At 41.6% G+C, this 15,467-nt stretch overlaps 1 protein-coding gene across 5 annotated transcripts in view; it reads right to left on the reverse strand.

Annotated features, from left to right (window-relative positions):
* CAB39L (calcium binding protein 39 like) overlaps positions 1-15,467 on the reverse strand; it is a 62,676-nt gene that overhangs the window by 2,462 nt on the left and 44,747 nt on the right. For all 5 annotated transcript variants that reach the window (XM_049815957.1, XM_049815954.1, XM_049815955.1 and 2 more), the window contains 4 exons: positions 12,712-12,880; positions 9,114-9,173; positions 7,481-7,546; positions 6,657-6,800 (listed from right to left, as the gene is read on the reverse strand). In XM_049815957.1, the coding sequence (XP_049671914.1) occupies positions 6,657-6,800; positions 7,481-7,546; positions 9,114-9,173; positions 12,712-12,880 (439 nt within the window). The remainder of the gene's footprint in view (positions 1-6,656; positions 6,801-7,480; positions 7,547-9,113; positions 9,174-12,711; positions 12,881-15,467) is intronic.

Raw genomic sequence — 15,467 nt, forward strand, 5'->3', positions numbered from 1 at the left:
TGCGATGCTCACTGTGGGCTTACCAGTCTTCTCAAATAGTAGTTTTTAAGGATAAACCTAGTGGTGCTCTGATTTTTCCTCCTGCAAAGCCTAAAGCCGCAGAGTTTTCCAGCTCTGAACGCAACCCCCTGCTCCACGACACCGTTTCTTTAACATTTTCTCTGCTCTACGTGCTGGCTGACGACAAAAAATGTAAGGCCTGTTGTAAAGGCCAGCAGTGGCAAGCTCTTCCTAGGGACCAGAGGATACCACAGAGATACGGGCTCCACGGACGTGAGGCGGGGGGGGCCAGCAGTGGGAACACAGGCACAGCACAGCCCTGGCCAGCCCGGGAAGAGGTCCCACATCTGGCTTGCCTCGAGGTTACCATGGCTGGTCAACAAAACACCGCCCGAGCGCTTGTGTAACACCATAAATAACTTGAGTTATTCTCTACCCGACGAGAAGAAATTAAGGATGGACAGAGCTGGAAAACGTCCAGCTTCCCTTCATGCCTATCCAAACCAGAATGAAAACAAATATCTGCTGACAGTACAGAATGGCATGTTGTCCGGACAAATGCAGGTGGCATCACCACTTGCCTGGCTCCGGGGCCACTGGCTCCAGACCTGGGGCTCTTCTGCAGGTTCATTTATCTCTGCTGAGATTGTGCGCACATGAAAGACCGGGCCACATGCAGCTGCGCAGGGAGCAGTCACGTTACATGATGAGGAACACGTGCACACCGTCCTGGGGGGCTGCATTACAGCCCCTTGCCCTCAGAAACAACACCTGGTAAAGCCTGGGACAGGATTCAGACCAGACCCATTGTTAGGCTTCGTATAACGTCCCCTAATTGGGATGTACAAGTGGCATGGAAAATGCCATGGGTGGGGAACGTGTGGAAGGAATGGGGCTCGGCACACATCAACAGTGCCACACTAAGTACTTCTGCCTAGACAGGAAGGTAAGACTTTTTTTTTTTTTTTTTTTTTATTCCATAAAGTTGAGGCAAAGCATCTACACTTAAACCCTGGCATCCTGATGCCATAAGAGCCCTAATCCCTGCCTGTGCTTTTGTCTCCTCTGGATCCCTCCTCCTCAGGTCACTTCTAGGAGCCCCTGCCTCAAGGTACTTTTCCCTCTGCTCTGGGGAAAAAGCTGCAACCTCTGCCATGCGGGGTGAATGCTTCCAGGCCCCAAGTCTTTTACAAAGTCCTCCTTGATCTAGCAGCCAGGCCGCAGTCCCTGTGACAGTATAGTATCTGTAGTTATTCACACCATCTTTGCACAGGCCTCCACATTGCCTTTCTCTGATTACCCTGAGCTATAATCTCAGATAATGTCTTTTTACGCCCACCTGCCACCTAAAGCTTTTCAAGAGTAGCACCAACAGCCCCAACTCCCACAGATCTCTTCAGAGCAGCCACCCTAAAATAACAGCTTTCCTGCATGATGCTCCAAGCACTCAAAGTGCAACATCTTACCAGGGACACATCTATCAGCGGGTCGGACAGCCGGTTCACAGCTCTTACTACACTTAATGGACTGTTGATCGCTGATTGTTCTGTTGCAATATCCCTTCTCTTGCAAATAACTTTGATGTGCTTCTATTGATGCATTGGTTCCCCATATGAGAAATAAAGGGTTTGGGGATTTAAATCACCACTGAACCAACTTTACAGCTTCCAGTCTGTGCCTTATCTAAGGAATACGAATCTTGAAATCTCCTGGGTATGAATGTTTGGCTCTGGCTGAGACTGGCAGTTCATGCTCTCAGCTCGAGCAGCCCCACAACGCAGCTCTACAGCAGGTCACCATGCTGATGGAGGCTGGATACTTCCAGGATTTACACCATGATTAAGCCCTAAGATGGCTGGACAAGCTTCCTTTCAGAAAAGCAGCATGTAAGCCTATGAGCAGGGATGAGGAAAGTAACTGTTACAGATCTTCATTAAAAGCTTTGAATTTTGGAGTTGTTCCCCCTTTGTGACTACGAGAAGAAAACGATCAAGTGAACTGACAGGACCCATATTTTCAGAAATAATCTGATTACAGCCTGACCTTGAACATCTTCCTTCAATGAGTATTAGACCTCCTTATAAAGATAACTGAAGGCTGACTCTCAAAATGAAGAAATCTAAATCATTCTTCTTGTAAAAGCTATCTGGTCTGCAAACAGAACTGGAAGGTTTCAGTGATAAACCTAGTAAATACCAGCATTTCATATTGGTCCTACAACTGGTATTACCATAGCAAGTAATTAAAGAACTTAGTTTAATAGAAGACATCACATCCTGTTTATCTTCCTGTTCAATTATTTATAGATTAGAATCTTCCCCTTGCAAAACCGTCAAACTGAACATTCAAACAAAGATCATCTTGACTGCCAGTCTTGCTCAGTGTCAACAGGGACTCATAAAGAGAGGATGTTGAAGGACCAGAAAATTCCTGAAATGTTATTCAATACTTGGGCTAAGCAAGCAGAATCAATTCTGCCAGTATCTACTAATCAGCTTCACAAAGCTCAGGATTAGGACCACCATGAGACTTTACTTTTAAAAGAGCCCCGCCTTGTTCAGAACTCTGTGTTGTCAGAGAGGATGAGATAAAACCCTGAAAACAGAAATCATTATTAACGCTATCTGGAACATTTCTACTAAAAACGAAGTTTAACTGAAGCTAAAACACTTCACAGAGAACTTTGTTTCACCTATGGTTTTATTATGAAAGGTTGCGTGTTCTAGAGAACTTGATTCAGATACACGAGAGAGACAGAGACCCAAAATAAAGAGAGTACTCATACTAAAATTCCAACTCTAAAAATAGCTGTTTCAACACAGTTCCGTTTTGTGAATATTTGCAAAAGGCCTGGAATGAAAATCAGCTCTGAAGCTTCAAAAGGGGTCCAAAGTGGAACTGTTGCTCTCTTCTCCATTAAAAGTCATACTGTATTCCTTCAAATACCAAAACCACTTGACTGAAGAATCTGACCTTGTTTCCTTACAGTTAGTAACCAGGCATCACCACCCCCTGGGACTACAGCAGACCAAAAACAATTACAGAGGTTGGATACCCTGGACTGGGTATTGTAAGTCTTATTCTGGGGTCACGCACAATCTTACTGTGTCAGGAAACTGCACACAGAAGTGCCTTACAGTTCATGTTGCTTATAGCGCAATGCTTCGCGTAACACTTCTTGCCCTTTAAACTCTCCAGCTAAGAAACAGGACACAGCCCCACACACATGGTTTCAGCTTCATAACAAGAGGAAACTGCCAGTACGGTCAAATTATGTGAGACCATGTGCAGCACAAGCTGCAGGAGGTAGCTCTGTAATGTGCACGAAAGAGAATGGAAAAATGAAACTAAGGTCACAAAACACAGTGTACCCATTCTATTTTTAGATTTAAACCATAAAATCCGTCTTGCTAAATGTCTGCTTAAGAACAAGAAAGTTGCATAATCCCAATTCACCACTACAGGGTGTTTTCCTCAAAATAGTCTAATTGTTTACGTGAAAGCCAAGAGAGCTTGTTTTTAGCCTTTATTTGTAAACACATACGGTCAAAGGAATACCTGCACCACGTTCACGCACATCTGAAAGAATCAGTCTCCCCTACAGGCAAACTCAAAGCAGGCTCCAGTAATCACAGTCACAAACCCATCACAGGAGCTGGAGAGCCCTTCCCAATATTTGGTCCTCAGAGTGTGCATGCTCAGGACTGAGACCTCTCCACTGAAATCCATGCAGAGAAGAACCAGTGACTCTCAAAGGCTACAACTCTAGGCAACCCCACTGGATTATTTATGGAGGAGAAGGAAAGGGGGTGAGGTATGTTAGCTTTTCCTTGTGATTAAATACTACCTAATCCTCATGCATACATTGCCTGGGACGTCCAGCTTTACAAAGCAGCTGCAGGCCTTTAGGATGATGCCTCAAGGCAGAAGCTCCATTGTGCTCAGGCAAAAGGAAGAGAAGGAGCTGGAGCGAGGAAGAAGGGAGAATGGAAGGAGGTATTGCAAGTGGTTCCTCTGTTTGTCTTCAATTTCCCACCCAAAGCATCCTGGAAGAATGAAATTTTCTCAGAGCCTGAAGGTGTACTGGCATTTTCAGCCACAAAGTGCTCCTGCAAAATATTTTTGCACTAGAGGTCCTCATCATTTTCAGCTCTACCTTAGGTGTTTTGAATCTTCAATAACCAGAAATTTCCTCAGGGAGGTAAGAGCCATATGCCTTTTCTGGGGTCAGCTGGGGCATGAGAGCATTGAAGTCTGGATGCTTACAAAACAAGCACTTTTTCATTTCTACTGTGTCTAACTGGTGAAACATCTAAATCAGGTAACTTAAACCCAAATCTTTTGGCAGCTCAGACAGAGAAGCAAATATCCACTTCTCAGCAGACCTTTGATTTCAAATCACTCTGGTTAGTCTACTGTAATTTCAGCCAGGACTGCACAGGTATTTTGCCAGCACAATTTAAAAATGCAGGCACAGTTTAAAATTTATAAGAATAAAAGCCAAGGACAGGATTCCTTTCCCAACTACATGGAATTATTACAGCTGACAAGAGAACCAGGCTGAGGGACACTAACCCAGAAACAGGAGGCAGGGACACTGCAGAAAAGGGCACAACCAGCCAGTAGTGCTTTACCCCACTCTCTTAAATAGTTAAGGATTTCCCTTAGTAGTTCTCAAGAAGTTAGAATTCAATTTAAGCAGTGAAATCAGAAGAAAATTATCTTTTCTGACCTGCTCTAGAAAGCTAATTGACAATGCAATTTTCTACAACATACCCTATAACTACCACTGGGAAGAAGTGGAATGCGTCTACATCCAGCTAACCCAGTTCCTCAGTGAGGACCTCAAAGGCAAGCTCTGCTGCACCTCTAGAGTTACTCTAGTGTGCACTGGTGGTTATAAATGAGCAATTTCCAGCTGATCAGGTCCTGCTCTGAGTCTGCAATTTCCTCACAACATGCACTATGCACATGAGATAGTGTGAGGAATGCCATGGCACTGCTTAAATGCTGGAAATGCTGGAAAAAACCAACCACACCCCCTGGAGGTTAGTATCTGAGGTCAGAGTTTGGCCCTTTGAACTGAAGAGATACAACATTACCACCGCACAGTGTTTGTTTTGCTGGACACCCCAAGGCCTCAGCATTACGTCCAAATGGTAGCAATTGCAAGTGGTCAAGCAAGGCTGAGCCTGCAATATCTCCAATCTAACTGGAAATGAGATGCAACATACTGGAAAAGGAAAGGAAGGGAGGGAATGGGAAGGCAGAATGGGAGCAATAGCAATGCATTACATGGTTGCACACTGGAATCCTTTCAAGTTATTCCAAATCCCTTCAAATGCCTCTTAAAATAAGCAAAATCAGCTGTTCCCAAGGCCTGGGCCATGCCTATCATTAATTCAGAAACAGCAACTCATGTGTTTAATACATAAAAATCTGGCATTTATTCACAGAGTGCCTAAGAGAGCCCAATCCTCTGATCCCTTCCTTCCATAGGCATCTCAAAGGCTGCAAGCGTTTGGAGCTTGACTGCTCGCTTATCTTGGAGCCACATACCTCCTGATAAGGAGGAGGAGTAGAACTTACTCACAGTGGTTCAGCTGACTATGAAGGAAGTCAGCAAGGGAACAGCTTACCAAGCTGCTTATTTCAGGAAGAGAATTTTTTTTTTTAATCCTCCTTGAAGCTTTTTTTTATTTTGGAAACGAAAAGCTTTTTGGAGAAGCTGCACATCCTCTAAGCCTCCAGACTGAAGATCTGAAAGCTTTTTTCCAAATCAGAAATGGCAGAAGTACAAAACTCAACAAGTCACCCTGAATTTGTGGAGGGTGATGTAACCTTTTTCCAATAGCATGCCTTTCGGTGTGACCTGGTATCTTTCTTAACCATCTTGGGGACAGATATCCTTACAGGCTCAATATTCTTCTTCTGAAAATCATTAACAGCTCTATTTACATAGTTAGAAATTAATCTGTTCATTCCAAACTAAAGGCAGTTTTGCATAATAACAATCCAACTCACCCTCTGTCCCAAGGCAGAGAACTTTTTTGATAGAAAAATGGTAAAATTTCCACTTATTAACATTAATCATCATGAAAGAAGGGACACTGGTTGGGTCTGGTAATTGTTTAAGACTGCATTAATGATCACTGCAAAAGGATGGAAGGATTAAACTCATTTCAAGCCCAGATTTACAAAATCTTTTTAATACCTTTAAAAGCAAATTGTGTTTGTGCTGATGCACAGCACCAGCAGCATCTACTTTTAGTCTTAATGTAGAGTTTTAGGACTTTTATTTTTATCTTTACTCAGAATCACGTGGTAAAATGACCTAAGACTTGGGGGAAGGTACCCTGGATGCCACCTAGAAGCTGTGTATTTTGTTACCTGTAGCATTCACCTCATCACTACTTTACTGACTACCCTCAGCCCAAACCAAAGTGATGCTGCTTTAGAACTCACCTGAAGGAATACAAACAGAAGTCAGAGGCTGAGTGATAGAAAGATTATCAATTAAGACATTCTCAAGTGTTGGAAGTGACTGTAAACCCCAAGCTTTGCCTTAATTTTCTGGGCTTTCTCTAGCCCACATTAAAGACACTTTAATGAGGAGAAGAAAAAGTCTGCCGCCTCTACAGCTCATGCTAGCTCACCTTGAACACGTGGAATGCTTCAAACTGAATGTTGGGGCTTTTATCTCGCAGCAAGTTCATCATCAGCTTCAGATTTTCTGGTTTGCTGATGTATTTTGTCATGATGGCAAAGTTGTGTCGGTCCAGAATCAATTCACCCAGCAGCTATAGACACAATTACAAAAAAATCCCATTTTTTTAATCAGTTCACCACATTATTTTTGAACACAAAGAAAGCAGCAACATATTTTAATGCTTGCCTAAGAGGTTTCAATATCACTACCTTTAAAAAAAAAGTAACTACACTTGTTATCATGCAATGAGTTACTTAATGCCCAGTAATGCTCATCATCTACATACTACAGAGAGGGATCCCACATATGGGCTGGTGTAATAGGACCTGGCATAAGCCAGCTAGGACAAAAGAAAGTGTAGTGCAGCTGTACCACAAAGACACCTTCACTTCATTCAGATATTACATTAACACATCTGTCTGGTCCTATGTGCAGGTCATGTCAGACTTGGTGCTGTAGCAGCAAGCAGCACCAGAGACTATCACATTACTCTCAAGTTCATTTTAACCTACGTTCTGAACCAAAGTACAGATTTGAGGTCAGAGGAAAAATGATAGTGCTTGTTCCATAGAAACAGCCCAATACTTCACCAGCGGTCCAGGAAAGAAAAGACACAGCGAGCTCTTGTGCATTGTAAGAAAAGCATCCTAAGCACTTACATCTTTTTTGTTAGAAAGTATGTGGCTGCTCTGCTGCCATACATGCATCTTGATATTCTGCCTAACATGGAGTTCAAATTTAGAAGGAAAGTGCTGAGATTCTTGACTTTACCTTCAGAGATTGTCTCTTTGTTACGTAATTCTCAGAATGAAGGAGTTTTTCATAATCCTCAAAGATCTAGAGAAACAAGAAAACACAAATGCATCCAATTCATGTCCATCCTTCCTCCTCCTGGTCCTTCCCACCCCAGAGGAGCAGCAGAGGCTGCAGCAGTACCACCCTCTAACACTTCACTGCAATGCCAGGGCCAGTCTCATGGCCTTTTTTTCTTGGCTGCTTATCATGCAGTGAATTAATGCCCAGGAACACTCCTCTTCCAGATACTGCAGAGAGCAATACCACATATGGACTGGATGTAACAGGAGCTGGTGTGAGCCAAGTAGGACAGAAGTAAGCCAGTGCCTGTACAGCCTTCTCTTACAGAGGGTGAATCTGCTGCCAGGACACGTAGGTCCAGCACGTAACATCTACTTACTCATATCATGGTCATGACTTGCTGTGTGATTTAATACAATACCCCAAATTGGTGACGGTGCATCCCGTACTGGCGTATGCCAAAAGCTCCTTTTGTGAGGTGCCACCTCACCAGCTTTCAGCACCCTTGCTCGTTAAAGCCATTTGCCCAATGAGAGTCACTGGGAGCCAAGCGTGTGCTGGCTTTTGCAGGGTTGGGCCAAGGGAATCTTGTGGTCAAGAAGACAGAGAGAGAAGACTACGATACGTTCAAACCATCTACCCAACAAGCAAAAAACCTAACACTGCTGTCCAAGAATCATCTAAAAAAATGCTCCCTCCCACAATTTATACTTAAAAATTTTAAATGTTAAACAAACATAGAATGGGGACTGTTCCAGAGCAGTGCTTCATGATGAAAAGAAAAGATTAGCATAAAAACTAATTTTGCTCCAGTTAAGCTGCATTTGTGACTCAGCAATAATATGCCTGATCTTTATTTAACATTCTTGGTTACTCTAGAATGAAATAGTCTTCGGTCTTTTCACTTTGGTAATGAAATAAAGAATACCTCAGGTAACATGAGAACATAACCTGTGGTCTTAATTCCACAATCTGTACCAGCCCAATTTTAGTTGATTCCAATGGAATCTTTCTGACCCACGTTTGGTTCAAAACCGAGCCAAAAAATCAAAGTGAAAAATGGCAGCAAACCAAGGGACTATGCCTCAGGATGGTAAGAGGAATACTCACACCTCAGTCCCCCATTCAGGTACACATAATTTCCAGTAATCCTAAAACTTCTTCCAGTAACTCTTCTCCTCTGTCCCAAAGTATTATAAATAACACTGGTCTGGCCCTATTGGTGCTGGAATATCACAAAACTGTTTAAAAACGTGTACCTTTTTTTCCCCATGATCTATTTACATACAAAGTTTACAGTTCCATTCACATATGAGGAGACAGGATGCACACAGAGAGGAATAAAACTTGCTTTTAAATTGAGTTCTCCTGAAACCTTGGTTTGCGTCCCCAGGTGTGTGCAGAGGGGGTACCTGTATTTCAAACACCACGCAAGGATTCTGCTTTAGTAAAAGCAATGCTTAGTTTTGCATATAGTCCTACATGACTATTTTATGTGGAGCATGAAAGCCTCTGCTATTGAAAGCACACTTTTTGCAGCTAAGCACGAACAGATTTTTTAAAAAATTCTTCTAGCTTTTATACTTACCACATCATAATTTTGTTCCAGAAATTCTGCTACCAACAATTTGTGTCGTGTTAACAGGTCCTGGGGAGAACAGAGAAAGGTTACCTAAGAGAGTGTGCTCATTTGATTGCCCCTTGATTCTCAAATGTATTTTAGCATTATTTACCAGGTCACCTTTTAGGAGGTATTTACAACATGATATCTATAGACAGAAAGCTTTTAAAAACAATACTGCATTGTATGTTTAGTAGGCTTTTAAGAAGAACTCAGCTAATGCTAACAGAATCAATCTAAAACTACTCTAACACTCTTTCTTTATATTCCTTTTCCCTCCCACCTTTTCTTATGGTCATCGGCATAGTACACAGTGCTTACAATAAATTGGGGTAGGGGAAAGGAAGAAAATAAATGAACCCTTTATGGAGGGATCAGCTATGGTCCCAAAGCCAGAAGTGATCTACATGTTACCCCACAGCTGGAAATTATACTAAGCTGGATCAACTACTATTGCTCATCTCCCAAGAATACAACAAGGAAGACTCAAATTCAACCACTGTATACATACATTTATTTATTTAAAGCCCAAACGTTAGGCACTGATCTAAGCTAGCCATCCAGACTCCCTCCACAGCCACTCCCTCCTGGGAAAGGGCTCTCAGGTAGGTGGGATGAATCCCTTCTGCAGCTCTCTTCCTGCCCAAGGTGGGCTTACTGACACAAGCAGCAGCAGACCTTTTAAACAGCTGGACATGGGATCCCTCCCATGCTAAAAGCCCAACTAATTCAAATTTAAATTAAAGCAACCTCTCCCACAGAAGGGGAATGCTGGTGCTCAGCGACAGAGATGCAAATGTTCAGCTCCAGAAGAAATCAAATCTCTTTACTGGATGAATAGCTATGAAATGAAGTGTCCAGTTTGAGGCACTTAAGTTTAATTTTTATCTTATTGCCTCTTTAAAAACGTAACACTGCTCACAATAAATGCCTAATGAAGTCCATTCAAGTCAGTATTTTTTCAGTGAATCAGTTTCTGCTATCTTTTTCATCATCTCTTCCTTGGTTTCGTTATCCACAGTCAGAGACTGAAGCTGATGAGTAGCTGAAGCAGATGCACAGACACATCCTCTACAGCATCACAAGTAAAAGAAATCCTTTACATACTAATCATTTAATTTATTTTTACCATCAATTATAAGAGAAAAGCAGAGTGCTATAAAATCCAGTACATGTTTTTAATACATTCCTTTATTTAGCAGGACTGCAATGATAGCAGTTTAAAAGGCTGAGTGCAACAAACGTGATTCACAAGCATTTATGCAGGGCACTTAGGAGGCAACTACAACATTTTTCAATAGGGGGCACAAATGGAATATAATCTGAAATGAGGTTTTCATAGAAAATCACTAGAGAATGTGGAGCAGCAGTATTCAATCAGCACTCTTTCCAAGCACTGCTGGTACCCTCCACAGCTGACTGTAGCTTTAAATACAAGCTGCTTTCCTCTGCATTTTTAGCAGCTATGTTTCCTCTCTGCAGCACACCTGGCTGAATTTAATTAAGAAGTACATCCCCAGATCATCAAAAATTCCAATACTTCCCTACTATAAACATCCTCAGACTTTAATGCACATTTAATTAGCCCTCTTCTGGTGCACAGACTATCTAAGGCTTTCAGCTCTGAACCAGACACCCTGGTGGAAACACTACAAACCCAACACAGGGGAAATAGAACTGAAAACATGAGTTCGGTAAACCAGCCAGCGAGCAATCACAGCACTTATTTTTACGGTATTAGAAAGGAGGCAGCTTTACATTTCATGATTCAGACGCTTCCACATCACTTCTTGCTGTTCCAGCTATTCAGAGTAACAGACAAATAGAAGATGAGATGACAGCTGGTTTATTTCCAGAACCAACCATGTATCAGGTCAGGCAATATAAAATAAGGGGCAATTTAAAAAAAGATGCAGTTTATACATTTTCCCCAAGCATTTTAAAAGGTGATTTCTGCCCTATGCCTGAGGGTGAACTGCCCTCATACTCTTCTCTTTCCAGTGCATGTGAGGATGTAGAATCCTATTTTTAAATCCTGCTAAAAATACACTCAGATCACAGGGGACAGAAGTTCCACAGCTGTAGATCCCTGAACAACATCAATCCTGCTTTCCTGGGGAGGGTCGCAGCAGTTTGCAGTCCCTGCCACAGCTTAACTGACCCTTGTCCCCATCCTGCCTCCTGGCTGGGCTGAAGACTGTCCATCACCAACCAGACAGTCTGCTGTCCTGCTCAAAGCAGGACCTGGGGAAAAGATGCAAATTTCTTCTGTCAAGCTGGGAACACAGTCCAGGAGCACTTTTGCTGACCACAGACAAATACTCTCCTGAGTATAGGGTAAAATGTTGGAGACAGAGGATTTAAATATCTCAGTTATATTGCATTTTTATACAGTCCAACACTGTACTTCTGCTTGTCTGTGTTTCTGTGCTACTTCCACTTTCATAACATTTACCTAATGAATACCATGACAGCACAGCTTAAAATAATGGAAAGATGCTGCTATTGATTAACAGGTGGTTTGAACTGGTAATCCTGCTCAACTCATTACTGAAGAATGCAACATTATCTCCATCACACAAATCTTTACCCCATTCAGTTAGTAAAAACCGAGGCTGGGTTTTAGTATGCGTTGAATTGCTGAGCTGAACTCTAACATTCTTTACAGTTATTCCTAAGGTCTATCTAATCATGTTTCTAATTAGCTTTGAGAGGAAAGAATGAACAACTTGTTTCTACAATAGCAAGGAACTCAATGATAAAAGAAAAAAGGAGTTACATCTATATGTAGAAGTGTCTTTACCCGAGAAGAATTTTCCCCAACTTGCTTAAATTATTTTTCAGAAATAAACTAATCTTCACATACATTAAGCTCATAGGCACCAAATTTTGCTCAAAGACTATACTAGCACCTTGCAGGAAAGATGATGGTCACATACAAACTCCAAGAAATTTGGCAAGCTTCACCCAACTTCATTTTTAATACAACCCAGAGACTCTATACAGAGTCTATGCAGTTCTTTCACCTACTTAACTCTTAGCAGTATGGTCCTTACACTGAACCACGTGTCACAAAAGTAAGCATACGAATACATGGTAAAACAATCAGCGGGCACGGCATTAATCTAAACTTGACTGCCGTACTCAGAAGGAACAGCAAAAATTACAAGGATTTCAGAAGTTTTAAATTATTCCTTCTATTTACTGTTTGTGGTCATGATGGGCAGTGATTTTGTCTCTGGGGAAAAGTAGGGAGAGGAAAAGGCATTTTACAAGAACAGTATGTAATACATGATTAATTTGAGTTTCAAATGGTTGCATAAAAGACCTTGGGTTATCAAGATGAAGAATATTAGTGAACTGTAAATCTGTATTGAATTAAAGAGTCTTTGGAGACTTGATCACTGTTGTGAATCCTGTTACAAACAGACCAAGGATTAATTATATCCTTTACTAAACAACAAAAAATGCTACCCAGTTTAAAGGCAACAGAACATTCAGTGATGACTGCTGATGGAGTGCCATTTTTGACACAACGCTATGATGCGGGTATCGAACAATTTACCTTGAATGTAGCAAAGGCATCAGAAGCTATATCAAAAGTTGACATTTCCACATATTTAAAAAAGTCTCTGAACTGTTCCGAAAAAAGTATGATTTTGGCCAACGGTTCATGCCGGATGCACTCTCTCAGCATAATTCCACAGCGTAAGGCAATATTTGGGGATTCGTATCTGAAGAATAAAAAGAAACAGAAAAGATCAAAATGTAGAAGAACAAAGATAAATGGGCACTTTTCCAGCAATGGGGAACTTTGTAGCATAGGGATCGCCTGCGCCAGAGGGGACACAACACGTGGACGGCAGCTCCCAGCCACAGCACTGTACCCAGCTGCCCCAGGACCTCAGCCCAAAGCTAAGGAGCAGACACACAGATAATACGGCCAGTGTTCCCCATCGCTAACCTCTGCCTTCACAAGCCAAAACACATTTCGGTGTAAATGTGCATTACAACTCCTCTCTGCGGAAATTCCGTGTGGGAAGTGCGTAACGTTTCAACAGAGCTCCTTCACCTTTTCAGATTTATGAGAAAGCAAAGCCCATACAATATAACAATCTTCCTTTTCAGATTTAATTCTCAGTTCCTTAGTTTATCCAAGAAAAATGTAACACCTCATGATCATCCACTACCTCCCACTCCTCTTCTAGAGAAGATTGCTCTAGAATATTAATGTGTCTAACAGGGAAGGTACGAAGTCTATCCAGGCAGTCTACACAGGATTAAGCTTTCTGTAGTTTCTGAAGATCTTTTTTTGCAGTTTAGGAGGAATTCTGCTCAATCCCTCCTCTGCAGAGGCTATGACTTTGTTCGGGAGACAAGTATTCGTTCCTCAAGTTACAATCTTGTTATGGCACACGCATTGCAATAGCCAGGAGCCAGCACACTTCTCAATCTTGGAGAGGGAAGGAGGGGGGACGCAATTCAGATCATCTTCTATTTCTATAAAGTCTTGATTTCTCTAAAGCTGAATTTAATCTGAAACAAAACTGTTAGAAACACAACTTTAAAAAAAAAAAAGAAAGGATTAAATCCAGCAGTCAGGAAGGACTTAAAATTAACTTCTTCCAGCAATCTTCAGTCATGTGAAAGTGATGAAGTCCAAGGGGACAGAAAGCACGCTCTGTTTCCATAAGCTGGTTATACTATATCAGAACTGTGTATTATCACCAAGAGCTTATCAGCATCGTTTTTCCTTTGAACAATTAATTTCTATCACTAGGCCAAAAGAGGAAGAAAAAAAAAAAGAAAGAAAGAAAAACACAAAATGCCATCTGTGCTGTAAGTGAGTGGGGGCTCAAATTTACCACCAGCTTGCAATTTAAAAGAATGGTAGTGTTTTGCGAGCATACCAGAGCTGCATACTTCAACCTCACGTCAACAATAGTTGGCTTAATGAAAAATGAATTACTATTTGAAATAGGCAAATGAAACTTCCCACCCTCAAGGAAATGCAGGCACTCAAGCCCCTATTTGTTTCCTTTTGGGAAACATTTGCAAACGTGAATTTATAACTCTTTAGACAACAGAAATTTGCTTATGTTTCCCATTGAGGCATACCTCTCCTCAACTCCATTAACAGGAATACTAATTTTCAAGGAAAAAGAGGCAGAGTTGCACCTAGGAGTGCAGCCAGGAAAATATTTAATAGTTGACTAAAGAATATTTTGGTTGGAATAAAAGCAAATTACATTGTTTCCAGCACAATAACTTTTTAAAACATAAGTATCAACAGAGTCATTCTTAGTCAAATGCTCCATTATCTGGAAGTGGGTTTGGCTCCTGGAATATGCCTGGAAGAAGTTTACAGGCTGTCCCGTCATAACTGGCATGTTCTCTGCACCCACACTTACATGCAAAGCCACCAGGCAGGAATGATAGAAATGTGTTTCAAAATCACTTTTAATAAGCAACTAGCGCTCTGTGCTTACGTATTCCCACAGCATAAAAAAAAAATACTGAGTTGTTCTCTGTTCAGATGAACTTACAACCTAAAGAAACCCCCCCATACTGACTACTGGGGGCAACCAGAAAATGAAATAATGGACTTGAAATATTTCAAAACATTCACTGTGGAGGCTGAAAGGGGCAAGACTGAGAGCAGAGGTGCATCTCGGTGCAAAGGGAATCATACTTGCGTGGCTAGTGCAGAAGATGGTACAAGGCAAGGAGCACAGGCAGGAGATTAGGAAGGCATCAAGCCTGGGAGAAACAAGGTCTTGACAAACACCTATATTCTGATCTGATTTTACACTAGCTTCTATAGCCCGAGTTTATCCTTGGATAAACTTAAGGGGAATTCTGCAACTTCAGCCAATATACGATTAAAGCTTTAACTGCACTGCAATGTGAAGAGGTCATTACAAAACAGATCGTGGCAGTGACTAAGTATGTTAGAGATAGCATGTGGCATGATATATATTCACAAAGGAGCTTATAAATTTCTCACTTGTGAGAAACAGTGCAAGTGCCACAAACTTCAAGTCCTCTATAGTCACTGTACTAGAGGGAAGATATTTGAAATTAAAAAGGATGAAAGTCATTTCTGGGCTAACGCAATATGCTGACACTGGAGAAAAAGTTTGGCCCAAATATATCCAGTACTCTATATACACCAAACATTGTATTAATCTGAAATCCTACTCATACACAAAGCCTGCACACAGAGAAAATGAGATACTATTAAAGCAAGTCCTCATGCAGCAGGAAGGTCAATTAACCTAACAAAAAAATAATAAAAAAAGGTAGTCAACTATGTGCTGC

The sequence above is a fragment of the Accipiter gentilis genome, chromosome 13 (assembly GCF_929443795.1).
Source record: "Accipiter gentilis chromosome 13, bAccGen1.1, whole genome shotgun sequence".
Lineage (NCBI taxonomy): Eukaryota > Metazoa > Chordata > Aves > Accipitriformes > Accipitridae > Astur > Astur gentilis.